The sequence below is a fragment of the Melitaea cinxia genome, chromosome 16, assembly GCF_905220565.1.
Source record: "Melitaea cinxia chromosome 16, ilMelCinx1.1, whole genome shotgun sequence".
Taxonomy (NCBI): Eukaryota; Metazoa; Arthropoda; class Insecta; order Lepidoptera; family Nymphalidae; genus Melitaea; species Melitaea cinxia.
The window spans coordinates 4,647,098-4,671,012 of record NC_059409.1 but is presented as its reverse complement, the minus strand read 5'-3'; the positions used below and the strand labels follow the sequence as shown (position 1 = coordinate 4,671,012).

General features: G+C 36.4%; 1 protein-coding gene across 1 annotated transcript in view; it reads left to right on the top strand.

Moving 5' to 3' along the window:
* LOC123661215 (interference hedgehog-like) overlaps positions 1 to 22,714 on the top strand; it is a 34,168-nt gene extending 11,454 nt beyond the window's left edge. The window contains 8 exon segments of the mRNA XM_045596201.1: positions 1,395 to 1,482; positions 2,133 to 2,239; positions 2,500 to 2,618; positions 5,459 to 5,615; positions 7,019 to 7,280; positions 11,746 to 11,910; positions 21,876 to 21,964; positions 22,445 to 22,714. Of these exon segments, the coding sequence (XP_045452157.1) occupies positions 1,395 to 1,482; positions 2,133 to 2,239; positions 2,500 to 2,618; positions 5,459 to 5,615; positions 7,019 to 7,280; positions 11,746 to 11,910; positions 21,876 to 21,964; positions 22,445 to 22,567 (1,110 nt within the window). The 3' untranslated portion in view covers positions 22,568 to 22,714.
* Positions 22,715 to 23,915: the final 1,201 nt, after the last annotated feature.

The window sequence follows — 23,915 nt, the reverse complement described above, 5'->3', positions numbered from 1 at the left end:
GACAATCTATCATAACAGACTCGAAATTAAAAATTATTTATTTAAAATATTATTAACTTACACGATGTCCCAAGATACAAAAGATAAAATAAAAGATACAGATAAAATATATTGACTCAATTTCAAAATTAAAGGAAGCTTATTGGGACATTAAAAAAAAACAATATTTTTTGTAACGGTTTTTGTACTTTTAACTTGTTGCCAACGCTGAGGATTAAAAAGAGCCTAATTTGCGACTTGTCGCCCAAACTTAAAAAAAGGAGCGTATCCATGAAAAAAAATCGCCCAATTCGCGACAAATCGCCCCATCTGGCAACACTGCTCCGAGACACGTCTGCTTCAGTGGCTATCGGTCCTGCGACATAGGTGACTAGCCCGCTGCCACTTGAATTAGCTAATGCTACGAGCTATGTCGGTTACTTTCATTCTGTCGCGGATAATCATCATTAATAGTATTCTACTTAATGTCTATATTTGATTAATTATTTAAGCTACTTCGATGTATGTATTTGTAAGAAAAGGGTGGATGTCAGACTGACTAATTACAATGTGGGGCAACACAAGATAGTTATTAGTTAACGGGGAAGAGGGGATACTAACTTTTAGCATTCGATGGATTCACCGTGTGGGTGCCACTTCCATCGTGTGGCAGAGGGACAAACTCAGAGCAGTTCCTAGGACTTGCGACCTAGATGTAGGTTTAAGTGTAACAATTAATTCGTTTGCACAAATTATTATTGAAAGAGTCCAGGTTTAAGCTACTAGCAGGATACAACAAGTACACCGTGCCAAGACTGCCTTAGCCGCGGTTGCACCGATCGCTTTATACACGTTAGAATGACTTGAGTAATAGAATGAGTGAGGGTAGGTGACAACGAACGATGTGCTAGGTTATCGGTTAGGTCTAGGCTATAGGCGTGATCGGTGCATCTGTTGTTTAAAATCTCTTACTAATTACCTACGACAGCACAGGTGCCGACATATTTATATTCGTTAGATATACATTATGTGATGAATGTTTGTATAGTTTGTACAGAACATGTGTATATTTTTTTGTAAAAAAACCGGCCAAGTGCGAGTCGGACTCGCACACGAAGAGTTCCGTACCATTGATTAGGTAACATATTTAGACAAATTTTTCGTCTAAATATTCATTTTATTTTGTTTTTAGAATTTGTAGTTATAGCGGCAACAAAAATATATAATTAGTGAAAATTTCAACTGTCTAGCTGTCGCGATTCTTGAGATACAGCTTGGTAACAGACAGACAAGTCTTAGTAATAGGGTCCCGTTTTTACCCTTTGGGTACGGAACCCTAAAAAATGGGGAACAGTTTCACGGAGCGGACATCGGTAGATCGCTGTTACTTGTTTTAACACAATAATAATTTTCAGGAATACTCGATGGAGACTCCAAAAACAATGCGCGTCCCTTCTCAACCGCCGAAAAGACACAACAGGAAAAACCCAAGAAAACACAAAGGTATTGTTACATCTTATTTTTATCTTAGAAGTAACGATTTCTTGAATAACGCAAAAAACTAATTTAACTTACCCCGACGTAACACCGTGTTGCTAGAACAAGCCGTGCTTTGGTATGCTTTTAAAATAATTCGTATCCCGTATTTTAGCTAAGGTTTGAAACTTCTTATTTAAAGAACTGAACTTGGTTATAACACTGTTAATTTAAAGATATTATTTGTTTCAAAGTACTTTCAGTAACTTATCATATAATATTTATGTAGTGGTCTATACTAACGTAATTAATTATATTATCTTATACTATATTTTTTTCAGTTTTTGTGCTATTTGTAAACTTGGGGTTACAGATACATTATACATTTTATAGAGATATAGATAAAGGCTAAACAAACCCCGCGTACCATTATATAATTATTATTTATATTTATATTAATATTTTTAAGTTCGAGTCAATTTGCTTTCTACTGTAAAAAATTGTGTTTGTAAAAGGTTTTTATTCAGGTTTTTTGTAAAAAAAAACCAGTACTTCACAGTTTTTAAATAACAATAAATGGGTAACAAAATTTGACGATACAAATGTGTTTAGCAGTCTACTTAAATAATCTGTATTATGATTTTAAGGAATAGTTGCCTAAAATTATGTTATTGCAGCGGTTTTGATTCCCCCCTCAAGACCCAACGTGACACGCCTGTCTGACGAAAGTGTCATGGTGTCTTGGTCGCATGACAACCATGGCCTGCCTATACAGTTCTTCAAGGTTAGTAATTATTTTAAGGATGAAAGTGGCTCTGTTATATTGTATGCATAATATTATCTTGCAAAGTTAATTGATTTTTAAAATAATAATATTAATTTATTTGACGAAATAATATGATTATAAAAAATATTTTTAGACTTTACAAATCTATAATCTCGCAACAAAATAATCAAAGTTTGTCAGTTTTCTAAGTGATGTGACAGGTTATAAAAAAGTTTGATATTTTTTCGTTAGTACCTGACACAATTTATTATTTTCAGGTCCAATACAGAGAAGTTACGAATTCATCGAACTTCCAATGGCACACCGAAAACTATGACATTCCAGCTCACATACACTCCTTTGAGATTGACGGACTTACTCCTGATAAATATTATAAGTAAGTTTAAAAAAAGTTTGACATACATACACTGTGCCCAGTGCCTGTGTTTTAGGTAACAGCTAAGTGATAAGAAAATAAATATACATAATCTTATATACAAAATTCTCGTGTCACAATGTTAGTTACACTCCTCCGAAACGACTGGATTGATTTTTATGAAATATTGTGTGCATATCGGGTAGCTCTGAGAATCGGCCAACATCTATTTTTCATACCCATAAGCTATAAGGGGGAGGGGGGATGAATGAGGTTAATGACATATATGCCAAAACAACGTTTGCGGGGTCAGCTAGACTTATATATAAAATTCTCGTGTCACAATGCTAGTTAACATACTAACTACTCCGTAACGATTGGACAGGTTTTTGTGAAATTTTGTGTAGATATCAGGTAGGTCTGAGAATCGGCCAACATCTATTTTTCATACCCGTAAGTTATAAGGGAGGAAGGGATTAAGGGTAAATATGGCAAAACAACGTTTGCGGGGTCAGCTAGTAAATATATAAATATTAGACCCAGACTCAACTCATTCGGTGCGACAAAGCCAGCCCTGCGGTCACCAACCCGCCTGTCCAGCGTGGTGACTATGGGCAACACAGATGGGTGGGTTCACGTTATTTTTGGCGTCAACTTGTGGAGGCCTATGTCCAGCAGTGGACTGTATAGGCTGTAATGATGAGACCCAGACTCGACATGGGATACAAATTCGTAATAGCGGCACGCCAACCGTGCCAACGAGCAAGTCAAGTTCATCACTATTTTCTTTTTGTATGAAGACAAGTATTACAGTTTAATCCATGACGTTGCTTCATAGCAGCCCTCTGAAATATACATGTCTCAAAAATGCTTAATCAGCGAGAACAGAATTTTTAAACTACTTAAAAAATAAGCATTCTTATTTCACATTCGAATTTAAGTTGCGTGTTCATGTGGTATCCCAGGAACTCGTAAAGCGTACGTGCTCTAATTAATTTATTATTTTGTTTCGACTACATTGGTGCAAAAATTTAAAATTTCGATACATTTCGCTTTCGCTAATTAATAGCGAATTAGGTATTTTTTCTTACGAGAGCAATGAGTACAATACAAAAAGCCATTCTTAAATCTATAAAAATGATAACCTGTATTTAAGCATACCGTGTAAGTGGGTTGGAAACAAACATAACACAGTTAGCACACAGTTACAACAATCACAACGCACTAACAATGATAAACATATATATGTGGCCTATATAGAAAATCAGTTACATTAGAAGAGTCAATTAAAAAATGAGAATGATATGATTGTTATAACCATGAACAACCCGATAAGGAGTTTATTGGAGTTTACTCCTTAAGAATCGATATTCATATAAAGCCCCCGGAATGAGAAAAATATGAGGAGTTCATCAATAGGGTTCCGATAGACGACGACGTTTATCGGGACCCTGATAGACGACGCCATCTATCAAAACTCTAATGGGTTCCGATAGATGGTTCCGAAAGGTGGTTCCGATAGATGGTTCCGATAGACGACCACGTTTATTGGAACCCTGATAGACGACGCCATCTATCGAAACTCTAATGGGTTCCAATAGATGGCGTTATTTGATTCGTTTATTTATCATTTGATATGGTATATTAATCTTTTTCTTAGACTAGTAAGCCTTTTTTGTGTCTGTTTGAACTACTTGTTATAATTTTAGAGCTATATAATCTCGAATAAAATCGAATGAATTAGCGTGTTTGAAAAGAATTTTCTATTTTATTTAATAGTATTGCGATTTTAATTACAATTCAATAATTGCTAAACCACAATGCTGTAGTAAATAGATTTGTTACGCATAGTGACAGTAAACCTATTTGTTGCCGGTAATCAAATTTCAGCTGGTTTCTATTAGCGGAAAATAACTATTAGCGACTAAAATAGAAAATAATTTCCTTTTCCTTTTTACATATTTTCTAAAACGTTTCTTTTGTGTAGCAAAAAAGGTTTTATAATTTTAGTTTTAATGGAATAAACAGTTGTTTATTTTCTAATATTTATGAAAAAAAAACAGCATTTTATAATCTGTTTCACTACTTAGAGAGTATAATTTAAAATAAAAGGCCTTAGTTATCTTTCTATCTGGGTTCCTCATTATTGACTATATAAAAGATAGAAACTGAATCTCTTAATGACGCATTATTCTCGATTGTGTCAGCGTTCGGATGAGGGTACACTTCAGATCCTATCAACTGTAGAGTCTGCCCGATAGTACAAGTTTATCACTTGATTATCGTGTTAAGTTAATTAATCAGTTCGTTTTAGTGATATACTGACTGTTATGGTCGATTTGAATAAAATATTAGTAATTTATTATTTCAATTTTAGTCCAAACTTAAAAGTTTGAAATGAAATGAGGTGAAAATATTTATTTGCCATAACATGCAACGTTGTGGATGACGTTATTTGACGGATGACTGTACACATACATTTTGCAGCGGGAGGTAGTTATGTCAGTAGGACCAGTTTGTCATAAATTAATTAATTGCAACTTTAATTTTAATACAGAATAATGAACAGAAATATATAATATAGAATAGTTGAATTCCATGGTAAAAAAGAATAATGAATCAAAAGCTTTTAACTTTTGCATACTGTCATCCGTCAAATAGCGTTATCTACTATTGGTGCAACAGGACCTTAATATAGTTGTTCTTAACAACCTACAATGTAAATTCTCGTTTTTAAATCACGATATAGCTTTTGTAAGTACTGTAATGATTTACGGGATCTTAATTAAATTTCTTAGTTACATAACTTACTTGACTAATGGAATAATCCTGGTAAAGATGGAGGAAAATCTTGATCCTAGGTTCCGTATAGCAGCGGTGTATTCAAACCAAGACAACAAACTGGGCAGGAGCAGCGCTAAGTTCTACTTGCAGCGGGGAGGTTTCCAGAGCCCGAGGGCTCCCGTTCTAGAAAAGGCCGTTGCTCTATCACCGCATAGTATACAAATTAATTGGACGGTATGTCATTTTTGTTTTACGATATAAATGTTATAACTGTAGTCCTTTTTTAAAAGTTATGTGTATTCTAAATCTAAAATTATTGTAATACTAATTTAGTAATTAAAGAAAAGTACTAATGGCGTACTATGGCCATTTAGTTCAATATTTTTCGCTATTGTCTAGACAATTTTTGCATTTAACTAATAATTATTGCGTTTAATTGTTTATTTTATGTGCGCTTACAGTTATGCTAGTAAATTCTTTTCCACCACTTTCACACATGATAGAGAAGATACGAAAGAGAACGTTCCTAATACAACACGTTTACTAGGCAGTCACAGGACTGTTGATCTGTAGTATAATAAGTAGAAAAATCGCCTGTGGTATTATAATGCATGCATGATAAACAAAGGCACGGGCATTTTGAGCCCGTGGATCAAAAATTTATAAAAAAAAAAAAATACAACACGTTTTATGTGCGTTTGTTGGAAGTGAAAGTTACAATTCATGATTACTCCGTTAGGTTTATATTAATATACCTCATATAAAACTGTTGTACATTTTTCAAACTAACGAGAAAAAGAAATACCAAAGATAATAATAATAATTAAATTTGTATATAAAAATAATTCTTCTAATGGTACATCTTTAACGAGGGTAGAGGTAAATTAGATAAAGCTGGGACGTGCTACGGTCCACGAATTCACTTACGGCTTATGTAGTGTCCGTGGGAAACTTACGGTCTGAAGTTACATTGCACACGCACCACGAAATATGTATTTATCTCATTTAAACATGGCCATTCTTATGTGCGAGAAAGAGATCGATAATGTTTTGTTTTGACTAATTTTACGTGATGTTTTTTATTTATCATTTCACGGCTCATTTTGCTTTTTATGTGTTCTTCGCCTAATATAAAGCGTTGTTTTTTTAAATGGGGAGTATAATAACACATCATACATCATCATTACATCAATGTGATAACAGAACGTGCCAGATTTAGATAAATAAACGTGTTACACTCAACGGCTGCCATTACGATTTTACTCATGTGTTAGGCGTCTGGAAACATACACAAATGTTTACTATAAGCGGAATCGAACCCTCGACCATCAGCGCAACAGCCAGTGACCGCTTGCCGAAAGCGTCGTCACTGAATGGTAACAAGGTAGCTGTCCTGTATAGTAATAATCTATACTGAGGTAGAATACAGCAGGACAAATCCTGCTCAAAATCTGGAACAGTCCTAGTGGGAAAGTTTCTCAAATTTACAGAAGATCATAGCTAAATAACACTGCTTTTAGGTAGGATTGAGTTGCAGGCGTCTATAGGTTACGGTAATTGCTTACCATTAGGTGGGCCGTACGCTTGTTTGCCGACCTACTCGTACAAAAAAATATAAGTGACGTCATCGTCCACAGTGGTCGGCACAAGGGCAAGGCGTCCAGGCGGAGGGTTTCTACGTGTACTACCGCGCGGTATCGTCGGCGGGAGCCTATGAGAAGGTCTCAGTACGGGGTATAGCAAGAAGCCTCACGTTGCAACACCTAGCTCCTGATACCGCCTATGAGCTCAAAGTTCAAGCGTACTCAGCACAGGCGGCTTCCGACTTCAGCGCTATACTGGTCAGTATTTTATACCTTATTGTTCCACTGTTAAGCTGTTTTACTTAGGAAAAAGGCAGTCAACTTCAGTTAATGCTTTACATATTTTCGATATATTCTCAGTAGCTTATTAATCTCTTTTGGGGTCATGATTCTAAACACGTATATAATTATACTTACACTTATTTTTACTAAAGCTTCGAAACTGGTGAATGGTTCTGGACTTTGTTTAATATGGTTGGTTGAGGATTCCTAAACCCCAGCCAAACTTTTATCGCTCTGCATTCTTATTAGTGTTGTCAAAACTAACTACATACCTGTAACTACATCCGTGTCTACATAGATCGGATTTGTTAGATCGCAATGGACTATGAAAAACTTTGATAGCTTGCACGCTTCAGCCTGTAATATCCCACTACTGGACATAGGCCTCTTTCCCCATGTAGGAGAAAGATCAGACCTTAATCCACCACGCTGCTCCAATGCGGGTTGGCGGATATATTCCCTACTATAAGTAACGATCACTATCAGGTGTACTAGGTCGTTCAATAAGTCCCGACACTAACCTGGAAATGGCGCATATATTAAAAACTCTTTTGATTTTTAAAAAGGACTGGCTATCAATACAAGAATATGTGTCAAATTTTTAAAAATGGAACAATAAAATTATTGTTTTTGAAACATTTAAGTGACGCTACGGTTGTAATTTCGATACAATGGAAAAAAACGAGTTTCGCGTGTTGATAAAACATTGTTTTTTAATGGGAAAAAATACCGTTGAAGCACAGCAATGGCTTATAAAATGTTATGCAGGATCAGCTCCCTCTAAAGCAACCATTTGTCGGTGGTATGCTGACTTCAAACGGGGTCGCATGGACACCAATGATGGGGAACGCTCAGGTCGTCCAAATGAAGCAGTGACTCAACAAAGTATTAACCAAGTCCTCAAAATCGTATTGGAAGATCGGAAGGTAAAAGTGTGAGAGATAGCCGAGATAGTGAAGATTTCAGCTGGTAGTGTTTTCACTATTTTACATAAAAATTTGGCCATGAAAAAGCTTTTTTCTAAGTGGGTACCGCGTTTGCTTACAACTAATCAAAAGGAACAACGTATCAATGATTCAGAGCGATGTTTGGCGCTGATGAATCATAATAAAAAGGATTTTTTACGTCGGTATGTAACAATGGATGAAACCTGGATATACCATTTCACTCCGGAATCCAATCGGCAGGCAGCGAAGTGGAGAGCGGCTGGTGAAAGCCGCCCGAAGCGTCCAAAGACTCAGAAATCGGCCGGTAAGGTTATGGCGTCTATATTTTGGGATGCGCATGGAATACTTTTCATCGATTACCTTGAAAAGGGGCAAAATATAAATAGTGACTATTACATGTGCTTATTGGAGCGATTGAAGTACGAAATTGCGAATAAACGGCCTCACATGAACAAAAAGAAAGTGGTGTTTCACCAGGACAACGCGCCTTGTCACAAGTCCGTGAGAACGATGGCCAAAATTAACGAATTGGGCTTCGAATTGCTTCCTCATCCCCCTTATTCGCCAGACTTGGCCCCCAGCGATTACTGACTGTTTGCAGACCTCAAAAAAATGCTTCAGGGTAAGAAATTTGACTCAAATAGTGAAGTTATCGCAGCAACGGAGGCTTATTTTGAAGCCAAAGACAAATCGTTCTACACACATGGGATAGAAAAGTTAGAAAAGCGTTGGAGGGACTGTATCGCTCTTGGAGGAGACTATGTTGATGAATAAAAATTAATTTTATAAAAAAGACCTTTTTTAGTACTTTGTCTCGGGACTTATTGAACCACGTGTTACATGATAACAATTGGGACCGACGGCTTAACGTGCTCTCTGAGGCACGGTGGGGAGACCCACAAGGACTGCACATAAATTGATAGCTTATTTGTCAATTATTTTGGTAGCATAGATTTTTTTTTACTTTGAAAGTTAAGTGACTTCATAATAAAATAAGTTCTAAAGATTTCTAACAGAATTTTAATTACTTTTCTAATAAGCAGTCTATTGTAACTTTCAAAGATTTGTTCTTTTCATCTTTTCTAATAAACTCTTAGTCTTTTATTTTTAAAATGATATAGTTAATATTGATATAATTAAATTGAATTGACTGCTTTATTACAAGGCAGCGAAAATTGGGTTATATTTTTCGCATTAATGTGCACATTGTATGTATCACATTTTATTTAATTACTAGCTGTGCCCGCGACTTTGTCCTCGTAGAATTTAACAAAAAAGTTACTATTCAGTTCGCAGAGTTATAAAATAAGTAACTAAGTTAGTTCTTACTAAATCAGCGGCCAGTGAAAGTCCCGTGAAAACCGGTTCAGCTGTTTCAGAGATTAGCCGGAACAAACAAACAGACAGACAGACAAAAACTGTAAAAAAAAATGTTATTTTGGTATATGTACAGACACTCAAATTTTATTTATTTGTATACATTTTATTTAATGCCTATAGTCTATTTCGCGTTAAGAAAATAGACAGCTGAAGCAAATGAAAATGCCTTATTCATCAATTGAAGTAGGTCCCTAAGACTGGCGTTCTCATTTACTAATATTTAATTTGTCAAGAGGCCTGGTTAAGCTGACTGACAGTACCGGATGTGTCTATATTTTTTAAAAGTGAGTTGACTATAACTATAAAATCTTCAAATCAAATAATGATATGCATCACACGTTCCAAATGAAATAATTTCAAATTATCTGTAGATAATTAATAGAACTCACAAAAAAAAAAAATATATATATATATATATATATTATAAAGTAGACACATGTAAGCGAAACAATATATCTCTGTTTATTGGTCGATTGAAATTGAAATGTCTGCTTAAGCTCGTGGTCTCGTCACCACAACGAGGGTCACAATTCCGATGTTCTCTTATAGGAAATAGATTTAGATGTTTAAAGGAAAATATAGCTTTATTTATTTTCATAACTAGCTGACCCCGCAAACGTTGTTTTGCCATATATGTTAATAACACCCTATTCCCCCCCCCCCTTATAACTTAGGGGTATGAAAAATAGATGTTGGCCGATTCTCAGACCTACCCGATATGCCCACAGAATTTTATTAAAATCGGTCGAGCCGTTTCGGAGGAGTTCAATGTTTAATGCATGACACGAGAATTTTATATATTAGATAAATATACGATTTGTATAAAAAGTCTTAAATTTTTTTCACCACTATTAAAGTATTCTAGTCTAATTTTTTATTAGGTAAAATAGCTTCCTGCTGGATAAATTGTCAAACAAACTCAACAGTCTTATCGTTTGTACCTTAGTCTAATACGCTGTGTGTTTGCTTTTCATATGATAGGCGAAATATCTGAGATACTCTTTAACTAAAACTATGTGTCATTTGAGTGACTACATGCTGTATAAATAAATGATTCATTATTGGAATTTATCGGAGTTTACTAGTTCACTAATTAAGAAACGATATAAGGCTGGTGGTATGAAAAAATATAGAAAGTGAAATCGTGTGAAATAATTGACGCTCAGTGACATTTTATAGTGCATTTAGTTGTCATGTATACGTAGTACATAATATGAATAGCAAGTGTCACTTGTACACACAGTCTTACACAGTGTTCTGTAATTTCAACCTGCCTCCATACCGTCTTATTTTTAGCCATGTTCTTTTTATTTTTGAGGTTATCTGGAAGGGATCGCTCTTTTAGCGATTAGACTGCCTTTTGTACATGTTTGAGCTTTTCCTTCATATGTACATTTTTTCTTTCGATGTAATAATGTCCGCTTTTAGTGTACAATAAAGTATACTTGTATTATATTCTAAAAATATAAAATTTGAGAAACAGCATTTCTTCTGAAATAAAATTGTCTATTTATCTGTACTAATACTGTAGCTGAAAGGTTTGTTTCATTGTTTCATCAGGTCAATCTCAGGAATTACTGTATCGAATTGAAAAATTCCTTTTTATTGGATAGCCTATTTATCGAGGAAGGATATAGGCTATTTTTCTTCAAATTAATGCGTGCAAAGCTGCGGGTCTTAAGTAGTATTGTTATATTTATCGAACTCCTTATTTACATATATAGATATCAAGTCTTTTAGTCGTCTAGAGACTTCAAAAAAAGGAAAATTTTAAAGATTTTGATAATTCTTGTTTCGTTAGAAAGGAGATATCCCTAGTTTGGTACCATGATAAGGAAACCAGGGCCCGATGATGGGAAATCGAGGGAAACTCTCGAAAAGCCGCATAACTTTTTACGAGGTGTACCGATTTTGATGATTTTTAATTTAATCGAAAGCCGATGTTTATCATGTGGTCACATTTAAATTTCATCGAGATCTGATTAAAACTTTTGGATTAATCTTTGATAATGCGTATTTACTCGAAAAAATTTTTTGTCTACCTACGTTGTATTGTATACGTTGTATATTACTACTTGTCGATATAATTGAAGGCGGTTTTTCTTCGTTTGCCTGCAAACACAATTATTAAAAAGTCTTCTTATGAGCAGATGGCGAAGACGCAACGGGTAGCGGGCGCGGCGGGCGGCGCGAGTGCGAGCAGCACGGAGGCGCCGGCGGAGACGCGCGGCCCGCCCGCGCTCGTGACGGCGGGCGGCGCGGCGGGCGCGGCCGCGCTCTTGCTGCTGCTCGCTGCCACGCTGCTGCTGTGCCGGCGCGCCAGGCGACCCGCTCCTAGTACGTACCGACCTTTACTACTTTAGGCGCGGCGGGCGCGGCCGCGCTGTTGCTGCTGCTCGCCGCCACGCTGCTGCTGTGCCGGCGCGCCAGGCGACCCGCTCCTAGTACGTACCGACCTTTACTACTTTAGGCGCGGCGGGCGCGGCCGCGCTGTTGCTGCTGCTCGCCGCCACGCTGCTGCTGTGCCGGCGCGCCAGGCGACCCGCTCCTAGTACGTACCGACCTTTACTACTTTAGGCGCGGCGGGCGCGGCCGCGCTGTTGCTGCTGCTCGGCGCCACGCTGCTGCTGTGCCGGCGCGCCAGGCGACCCGCTCCTAGTACGTACCGACCTTTACTACTTTAGGCGCGGCGGGCGCGGCCGCGCTGTTGCTGCTGCTCGCCGCCACGCTGCTGCTGCGCCGGCGCGCCAGGCGACCCGCTCCTAGTACGTACCGACCTTTACTACTTTAGGCGCGGCGGGCGCGGCCGCGCTGTTGCTGCTGCTCGGCGCCACGCTGCTGCTGTGCCGGCGCGCCAGGCGACCCGCTCCTAGTACGTACCGACCTTTACTACTTTAGGCGCGGCGGGCGCGGCCGCGCTGTTGCTGCTGCTCGCCGCCACGCTGCTGCTGTGCCGGCGCGCCAGGCGACCCGCTCCTAGTACGTACCGACCTTTACTACTTTAGGCGCGGCGGGCGCGGCCGCGCTGTTGCTGCTGCTCGCCGCCACGCTGCTGCTGTGCCGGCGCGCCAGGCGACCCGCTCCTAGTACGTACCGACCTTTACTACTTTAGGCGCGGCGGGCGCGGCCGCGCTGTTGCTGCTGCTCGCCGCCACGCTGCTGCTGTGCCGGCGCGCCAGGCGACCCGCTCCTAGTACGTACCGACCTTTACTACTTTAGGCGCGGCGGGCGCGGTCGCGCTGTTGCTGCTGCTCGCCGCCACGCTGCTGCTGTGCCGGCGCGCCAGGGGACCCGCTCCTAGTACGTACCGACCTTTACTACTTTAGGCGCGGCGGGCGCGGCCGCGCTGTTGCTGCTGCTCGCCGCCACGCTGCTGCTGTGCCGGCGCGCCAGGGGACCCGCTCCTAGTACGTACCGACCTTTACTACTTTAGGCGCGGCGGGCGCGGCCGCGCTGTTGCTGCTGCTCGCCGCCACGCTGCTGCTGTGCCGGCGCGCCAGGGGACCCGCTCCTAGTACGTACCCACCTTTACTTCCTTACGCTTGACTTGGGCAGTGGGCTAGTGAATGCGTGACGAGAGCCTTACGAAAGGTGTGATCGGGCGACGCGAATGGAAGTTGACAGGAGGATATAAGTTAGTGAAGATAGTTTTACTTAAGTCGTGTGGTCTAAAGCACACTCATTTTTTTTGTCACTGATTCACTCTTTTAGTACATATATTTATGCACTGTACATATATTCGAAAAATTGACTAAATTAAACAAATTTCAGCCTGTAATATAGCACTGCTTCGAAACTGGTGAATGGTTCTGAACTTTGTTTAATATGGTTGGTTTAGGATTCCTAAACCCCAGCTAAACTTTTAACGCTCTGCATTCTTATTAGTGCTGTCACAACTAACTACATACCTGTAACTACATCCGTGTCGACATAGATCGGATTCGTTAGATCGCAATGGACTATGAAAAAACTTTGATAGCTTGCACGCTTCAGCCTGTAATATCCCACTACTGGACATTGGCCTCTTTCTCTATGTAGGAGAAGGATCAGAGCTTAATCCACCACGCTGCTCCAATGCGCGTTGGCGGATATATCCCTACTATGAGTAACGATCGCTATCAGGTTTACATGATAACAACCTGAACCCACGACGTAGCATATGCTATTTATGTGTAATTATTGTCATTTTTTGTTAACATAGGTATATACTGGTACTATTTGAATGGAAGTTTTGTTATAAACTAAGAAGACACATGACTAATTGTCACCTTTTAAATATCAGTCGTAGTAACTTTTCGTTCATGAATTCAATGCTACTGTAAGAAACATTAGCCGTTCATTACATTGCTAATGTGCTGCCGACTATAGAATCTAAATTGTTGTCCCTTGTTCCTGTAATTACACTAGTTCACCAGCACTTAATGGCGGCACGTAGTAATACGAATTATTGTAAATTGGTGAAACAGTAGTAGGTGGTACGCTTGCAAGTAACATACTGTGGGAACACGATTTGGTGTTATTAGAGGCATGAATAATATAATATAAGAAGAAGAAAGATAAGAATATAAATAAGAAGTTCGATGCTATGTAAGAGTATAAAACTTTCGCGTATCATATAGAAGCAGCGTGCAATGTTATTATTCTTGTTCTGAAAAGTGCAATAATAGTTTTACTTTTGCATTGTATTCATGAACATGACGCAAAGTGAGAACGAAAAGATTTTTCGCCCATGACTATTAAAAACGTCGGATGTGAAAAACAGCAACTTTACAGAAGAGCGATTCAAAGTGTAAATTGCGTGTATCTTTTTACTTATTTTAAGCAGGATCATGAAATTTTAAAGTAATGGTGTGTCAGGCTATTTATGTTTCATATTATTACTAGCCGGTATTTAATGTGTAAATATGAGAAAAGTCACTTGTTACATTTTTAACGGGTTAAGACTAATAGGTACTGATTTGTCAGAAGTACCACAACTAAATAATATATACATAAAATAAAAAAATTCTCTTCAGCTGATGATAGACTTGGTTATTTGGGAACGTTTTATGAAATAAACAAAAAAATGCGATTTTGCAGTTCCGACGATGTTAATAGTCACTAGCGTCTTAACCAATTTGAAAGACTTGTTTTATTACTAGTTGTCACTAGTTATAAAAGGAAACATTACGCTGACATGAGCAGTTACGCTGTTGTACCTAAACATATCAATCGATTAAAAAAAATATTGAATTTAGAAAATTACGTAAAAGTTAAAATGCGGATTGCAAAATTATTTGTTATAGGCCAATATCAATTGTTTACTAGAAGTCTTTGCCCTGCAGTGGCACGTTTACAGATAGATTTAGTTCTTTTCATCATTACAGCCTATACAGTCCACTGCTGGACATAGGCCTCCACAAGTTTACGCCAAAAATAACGTGAACTCATGTGTTTTGCCCATAGTCACCACGCTGGGAAAGCGGGTTGGTGACCGCAGTACTGGCTTTGTCGCACCGAAGACGCTGCTGCCCGTCTTCGGCCTGTTTATTTAAAAGCCAGCAGTTGGATGGTTATCCCGCCACCAGTCGGCTTAGTTAGTTCTTTTAAGAAATGTAAATTTTTTATTAAAATATACAAATTAGATATAATACGACATATTATTCCACACTAAATCATGTTATTTAAATAAAGTTGCGAGTCGTGCCAAAGGCTACACGTATTTTACTGACAAGTATATACTAACGAGGTACATGTAAACGATTATATTCACTCTTTACATTGTCCTGGCCAGACACAAAATTACGTTAAATATTTGAAATTAAACATATTGTTATCGCGTCGCGACAAACGCCAGTCTAATTGGGTACTTCGCAGGAACACTTCTGGCACAGTCGTCCGCCACAACTACACTTGGGAGCTCAGTTTCCACGTGTGCGGCTAAAAATAAACATTCCGCTGCCGTCATGTCGCGTCGAGTTTAACACAAAACTTTTACGTATTCGGGTTGCCTATTTGCACAAAAACATTTTCAGTACCAGATTGTAAATGCTAATAAAAATATAAGTTCCTAGGGACTCTTGTTTACTAAAGCAACGGGTTTGATTGTTTGTTTAGGATAAGAACTGTGATTATAGAGCGAAGTGCCTTCCAGAGCCGTTCGTTCGTTGTTTCAGGGGAAATTAGAGCGGTAGAGTGCAGTTCGCTAATGTTCGCCTCTGTCCTCGGTTTCGAGAAACTTGTTTGTTGTGTACGAGTGAATATTACTTTAATTTAGGTAGCTATAAAATTTGAAAATTAAGCTTAACAGAGATGTTAAATCTAAAATGACTAATGACTCTGATTGACTAGCCCGTTGGCGCAGTTTGTAGTGACCCTGCTTTCTGCTCCGAGGGTTGTGGGTTCGATTCCCACCCCGAGTCTGGGTGTAATATAAATATTTATATATATATATATATATATATATATACATCCAGATACATTTTTGGCGTCAAGCACAAACTGCGTTATTACGACGTCCCTCAGTTATGCTTACATTTTATATGTTTTTTCTGCGAATGTTGCTTATTTTTTTCATTTTAAATTCCGTGGGTTATATCAATTTCTTTAAATTTCTTTTTTGAAAATATTCTGCTTACAGTTGTGCCCAACCATTTATGAACCCCTTTCATGATACTTATGTTATTGCTTCCTCCATATATCCATATAGCCTCACTTAATGCACCGATTATTTAGCGTCCTATATAAGTAATGATGAAATGAGTGAGAAGTAAGCTGAAATGCGACGTTGCCAGTTTTCTAGTAGGTGTGATCATCTATCGTTAACTTAAGAAATAATTCTATTACGCTCGTTGAAATTTTAACATGTAACGGTCATAGGAACACCTCCAATTTTTCATCTTATAATAGCTCTCTGAGTTGCAACATATATTTTATTTAGGCTTTTAACATTTTAATTATTGACGACGTAGCACATCATCAGAATAATAATATAATAAATAATTATTTATCGTTATGTCCATTTGTTATAAGTATTCTTTGACAGTTCGCAGGTTATGTCCACTTTCCTGCGAACCGTCAAAGAATAATAATAAATAATGTTCCCTTATCCTGCCATGGATTCTTTCTGTACATTGAAGATATTTAAAAAAAGTGATACGGTCTATGAATACAGGTTACTGAATCGAACATTTTTTTTATATGTTTGTATGTGTCGTTGTGTCTTCATCACGCCAAAACAGCTAAACGGATTTCAAGTAATTTTAGAACATGGGTAACTGGGCATCCAAGAATACGAGGATATTATTTTTTCTTCTTCGCTGACGAATCTTATAGGTTAATTAAGTTTTATAGCCACAAATAGTTGTGCTGCCTGCTTTTACAAACAACATATTATTATCATTTTCAATATAAAAATGTCTCACGGCTAAAATATTTTTATACAGACTAAATAGTCTAACTACTTAACTCTATTTCACTAGAATGATTTACCTAAGTCGTCGTCTGGCAAATTTAAATGTCGTCAAACAATATTTACTTATAAAATATAAAGTATATCTTTTAAGTAGGTTTCTAATTTTTTTTAAGTGGATAACAATAGTTTATTAAACATTATACATATTTACAATTCACAACTTAAGAACTAAATATTTACAGATAGTTTTGGTATAAATCATGTCCGCGTGGAATCGTGTCAAGAATGCTGACAGCATTTTCTCGTTGAATCGCTATGCCGATTCTCTGGGCAAAAAAAATGCACCAGCCCTCTTGTCACCAGTGGAGGCAATAAGGCGAAGAGTTATCTCATTTAAAAAAAATTTAGCACTGCTACTCCAAGGTCCAAGTGTTTCGACTGCAAATGGCACAAAGATGTAATTTGAAATTAATGACGAATACTTGTGCCGTTTAGTCGTTTCAGCTTTTTCCGCTGTGGCTCCCGCTTTTAAGGCTGTTTCCCTGACATGAGAAGGAGCAAGTGTGTCAACGCAGGTTGCGTCCCACAAAAGCGCCCGTCCCCTTTCCCAGGGAACCAACGTCAATCCATCAGGTCTCTTGCCATCATTGCGACTAATTCCAGTAGGCTCGATAAGAGCAGGAACGTCGATGGTGGCAAGAGCTTTTTTATGGTATCGTTTAGGGAACCGTGGCGGGAAAACCTACCTGAACTCTTGTTACAGGAAAGGCCGTGTAGTCCGAAAGAATCGACCTCTTTTCCGCACGGAGATCTGTGTTCAAAGCACAGTGGAGCTCCCAACCGGAGACCGAGAGCAATTCTAAAACTTTCATTAATTTTTTTAAACTAAAAGTGTCCCAAAGTTTTTTGACGGCATTGCGTGTAGCCTGGATTGGGTCAAAAGCCAGAACAGCTGCAAAAAAACTTCGTATCCTTAATAACAGTATGCGTCAAACTAACGTCCGTATATGTGTTACGTATTGCGTAGCCCTTACCTTATATACGGACGTCGTAAATCTGTATACCTACTATTCGAACCACTACATATTCGACGTCCATGACCAAACCGTCACTAAACAAAAAACACAAATTTTCAGTAGGGGCGCTCAGTAACCAAATAAAAAATCATTGCAAAAATGTATTAAATGTAACAGAACCTTTGTTTTTTCAGATTCAAAGACTGCTACCCAGCCTGGCTTTCATATTCATGCAAAAAAGTATAGATAATGTATATCTAATATATAAAATTCTCGTGTCGCGGTGTTTGTAGTTAAACTCCTCCGAAACGGCTTGACCGATTCTCATGAAATTTTTTGTGCATATTGGGTAGGTATGAGAATCGAACAACATCTATTTTTCATCCCCCTAAATGTTAAGGGTAGTCCACCCCTAAATTTAATTTTTAATTTTTAGATAAATTATTTTATTTATTATTTTATTATGATTTGGCGTTGAAAAATACATACAATCCTATGTTTTCACCCTTCTACCACCAACCCCTATTTTAAAATAGCGTTTAGCGGCAAGGCAACGTTTGCCGGGTCAGCTAGTTAACTTATAGAAATATTTTTATTTTTATGACAAAATAGTGTCACTTTTCCGTTTAATATGTAAATTCAATTCGTAAATTCGTTAAAGCCTCACTTTTTCCTTTTAAGTGTACTTTTATTTTATTTTACTACTTAAGCAGTATTTTGCAACCGAGCGTCAAATAAGCAGCGACACGTGCGTAGCAACTGTTTTTAAATGATTTGTTTTGACTTAATTGAATATTTCAAAACCTTCAAATACAGTCAGTTTGGCAACGTCGCAATAGGACGTCAAATAATCGGTTGTATCGGAAGAGTTTTAGCAGAGTATACGCTCTGTCGATATACGCGCTAGACTAGCGCTGCACCGTTGGTGCGGAATTTCGCGGAAGTTTTAGTTATACAAATGCAAATGTCTCAACGATTTTTTGGCTTCCGGCGATTTTTGTTGTACAGGTAGCTAGAGCCAAGAGGACTAATGGGACATCGATTAAAAAAGTGGCGTCCGATATGCGGACGTCTAAAGGAGGTGGACGCCAGTTTAGATGCATTTCGGCCCATGTGGGACGCCTAATTATTAGCAGGATGTATATATATATATATATATATATATATATATATATATATATATGTATTATTTATAAGTATGTTTATCGAAAAAAAAAATATGTCGCCATATACCAGTCGGCTGTTACCTATAACACAAGGATTAAGTTGCTTACTTTAGGAACAGACGACCGTGTGTGTATTGTGTAGATATTTATTTATTATTAAAAAAAAAAAAATATTCAAGTAGGCTACGAACGCATTTTTGAATCGTAATTTAATAAGGTATACAATATTTTGTAACTAATTAATTATAGTTCGGAATATAGATTCTGCTGAGAAGAATCGGAAAGAAACAAAAAAATACTATTATAAAATAATTGCGTTTGCTGGCAAACGAAAAACCGACTTCAATTACATCGACAAGTAATACAACGTAGGTAGACGAAAAAATAGTCAAGTAAATACGTATTATCAAAAATTAGTCCAAAAGTTGTAATTAGATCTCGATGGAATTGAAATGTGACCACATGATAAACATCGACTTTCGATTAAATTGAAAATCATCAGAATCGGTACATCCAGTAAAAAGTTATGCGGATTTTCGAGGGCTTCCCTCGATTTCTCTGGGATCCCATCATCAGACCATGGTTTCCTTATCATGATTACACTGGGAATATCTCCTTTCCAACAAAAAAAGAATGATCTAAATCGGTTTATAAACGACGAAGTTATCCCCTAACATATATATATACTAGCTGACCTGGCGAACTTCGTATCATCTTATTTTTTTCTGAAATATAATAATAACATAATATATCAAAATAAAATATAGCCTATCTTTTAAGTTGGATCAAACTGCACACGGTGTGCAAATTTGACTAAAAGCGGTTAAGTAGTTTAGGAGTCCATTGAGGACAAACATTGTGACACGAGATTTATATATATTAAGATATACGGTCGAATTGAGTAACCTCCTTCTTTCTTTTCTTTCTCTTCTTTTTTAATTGAATAAATTTTATCTATGTTGACCCATGTAGGTGTAGGTGTACAATTCGCCGGAAATGTGCAAATGTTTTTGTATCGAATTTGCAAAAGGGAAAGCCAGATAAATGCCACGCATCCATTCATCGTAACTTTATTAGCGTTTGAATTGGATTTCGTGTGTATCTGCTTTATCCCATCCATAACTCTGCCGTTTAAATCCTGTATATCACTTTAGTACGCCTATACCTTTTGCGTCAATTATTAATCTTCGCCCATATTGGAATTTCATAACCGGTAAAGCGAGGAATGAATGAATAAATGAACGACCGATACAGGGAGTAATAAACGTCCGGAAGAACGAATGTGTATCGATAAACGTACGATTGGAGGCGTAACGGACGTGTTTTGTGCACGTTTAAGTGTTACGAGCATGTTTTCATTTTGCACTACGAAAAAATTGCCTCGCTCACATACTGCTAGACATTTTATTCGAATTATTATTTCGGCGTTGTATTACTGTGTTCGTTTCGTAACTCTGTGTTCTGAAATTGTACCTACTGTATTAATAACTTTACTATCTTATGCATTACTTACTGTTTTTATTTTTTCTTTTTTATTTATTATTTTTGGAAAATAGTATTACGTGCTTGACATATTTAATTAAATATACAGATACTTAAAAATATATAAAAAAATTTTTTATCATATTATATCATCGCGCTTAGTGATGTTTTAAAACTGGTTTATGTAAAAAATATATAATATTTCCCAAAATTTAACAAGTTCAATTTCACTTTTTATTGTATTTAGCAGAATAAAGCCCAATTATATTCTAAAAAGAAAACAATAGACGCTAAATCTCGTAGTCATTTTTGTCGTGAAGTTAACGAAAATAGATGACATAAAGTGTCAAGTTGCGGGTAATGAGGTCGACAGTTTATAGGCGAAAGTATCGCTCTTATAGCTTTTGACCTCTCTGTCTTAACTTCTTTTGTTTAGTAGTCGCTACAGCATTCAATGCTTCGAGCTATTTGAAACTAGAAGAGACTTTTCCGTCCCATTTTATAATAAAAATGAAATGCGGAATTTCATTAATAAGTTAGTTATGATTCTATTATGAAACACTAGCGTAATGTATTTTTTAAATTAACATACACTTTTATTCCCAGTATTATTTAAGTAAATAGCTACAAAATTTATTAAAATAGGTGAAACAGTTATCTGATTAATCACCTGTCAGAAGAAGTCAGGTGTTTCTCTCAAAATAGGAAAGATAACCAGTACGGTCTGTACTCGTCGATATGACTTACGTTCATTACCAGTCGGAACCTAAGTTGATAAATCTCTTGTGTAATCATTCTGTGATTACAGTGGGAAACTCTCTCTTTACTGAAACGTTTTGTACTTCAGTACATCCGTAGGGCAGCGTACTGATTAGATTTCAAAAGGCCTAGATTCATTTATCATCGAACTTCATACAAAATATACAAAAAACGTTTAGAAATCGAAAACTTTTAAATTATTATCTAGCCTTTTTAAATATTACTTTTATTTATTTATTTATTTATTACTATAAAATGTACTTATTTTTTTAATTTCTACATTTCATAGTTATGGTCATGTCATCATAATTTGTAATGCCTTAAATTTTCTGTAATTTTACACAATTTTTCGATAGCTTTTTTACATTTATAAATAATATTCTTCATGAAGTATTCTTCGTGGCTTAAAATATAATAATTACTTTGTTTTAATATATTCTATTGATATTTCTTTGACTTGGACTAAAAGAAACACTTTATTTCCAGAGGAGAAGGCCTCGCCGGAGGGCGGCGCGAACGGCTACCTGCCGGCCAAAGTGCCCATCACCATTACAGCTAACCCTATGCACGGAGAGGTATCTTACTTGATAGTACACTTAGAAATATTTTAGAAAGTAATTTTTATTACCCAGATTTTATCGATATGGCTGGGCATACAGTATTTTTATATATCTTTATATGCTACATTTGTTTAAGAACTATAATTGTTTTTTGGCACCACATACACGGTCATTTGTTCCTTAGGTAGGAATGCTCTTGTTTTTTTGTGACAGTCTAAATATTTAAGTTTTATTAACGTTATAAATTTTTACGTTTTCACACGCTTTGTGTTTTTATATATTTTAGTTTGTTGTGTCGATTGTGTTCCAGCGTATTTTTTTATAAATCGAAAACCATCTTTGTCACTAAATGAGGTATTAAAAAGCAATTAGTTTTATAACTCATGATTAGCGAATATAAACGAAAATTTAAATATAAAAAGAAAAATGTTACGGTCATTATAATCTTTAGAATTACGAGTTTAGGATTTATGGATTATAATTTTTTTTTCTAAGGGTGGTGATGGCGGTGTAGAAATGTCGTTTCTCCACAACAACAACTGTGGCAACACTACCAGTAGTGACGATACATTGCCGCATCCGAGGAAAAATGGCCCCGCTGCGAGGCAGTATGTGTGATACAAGCTCAATTAAAACTGGACTGCATATTTTACTGTAGGTCACAAGGCTTAAAATAGCAACATTATGTAGTTGCCGTTCCATGAAAATTCTACCATTTTGGTGTAGTACGATTAGAAAAATAATACAGTAATACTGGGATTTAAATTAAATTTGTTTTTTTTTTTTAAATTTATAATAATCGTGCTGGATTTACCAATATGGCAATTTTATGGAATTTTCGAAATTCAATTGTGATATCTACCGCGTGAAGTGCGTGAACTCTCGAGAGTACAAAAAAATATATTTATTGCTTCTTTAGTGTATGTTTGATGTGAGATGTGTGGATTCGGTGGTTTGGCATTTATTTGATTTTACTAGTTTTTAAAGACTATTTAATGTAAGGTTATGTAAGTTGTCTTCGATTTGAGTTTCGATTTAGGAACTGAACTGTATGAATCTTATTATAAAGTTCAAAAGTGGCTTGAATTTTAGCTTTACTAATGTTTTTTAAAAATCATCAAAACTATTTTAGCATGTATCTATAATATAATAAACTAGCTCTGCTTTTTTACGAGTAAAATATTTGACGCGTAATAACTATTGTAAAAGGCTGCGTTCATTTATGTGTAAATAACGGATCGGTTTTGAAATTTGAAACTATTAAAATTAATTTTGATTCTTTCAAATAAAATGTCATAAGCCATTTTTGAACATAGTTTTATTATGTATAAACGCTTATTTAATGTAAAGATCTGATTACACTCATAAGCTGCATTCCCATTAAAGTAATGATTAATTTTTAGATTTACATAAAAATAGAACTTTGGGAATTCTCGACGCATTAGCTTAACATTACTTAAGTTATACATAATTGTTTATTTTTTAAAATAACAGGTACCTTCTCATCATAAATTTGTCATATTAAAATGAATATTTTTATTCGTTCAAATGTTAAATATTTTTTTTGTATTAAAATATATATTTATTGAGAGAGAAATCAATCCAAAAAAATAATATGATACATTTTTGTACACATTTATTATATATATATATATTTTAATATATATATATATTTTATGAAGTTATATATATATATATAACTTCATAAAACGTTTATAATAGATATGTATATAACAACATTTTTCTTTGCCACGAAGAAGTTAATAGTAGAAATAAACCTTAAAAAATTGTTCATCAGTTCATCATTCAGTCATCATCATCATGTTGTAAATATTGTGCAATTTTCTAAAATTGCCAAAACGTGATACTTTCTATTAAAATCACGCAAAATATTAAAAAATAAAGATAAAAGTGTGGATTGATTAAAGAGTGATATACGTTTAATATTTGACTTTTGGCGTCGTAC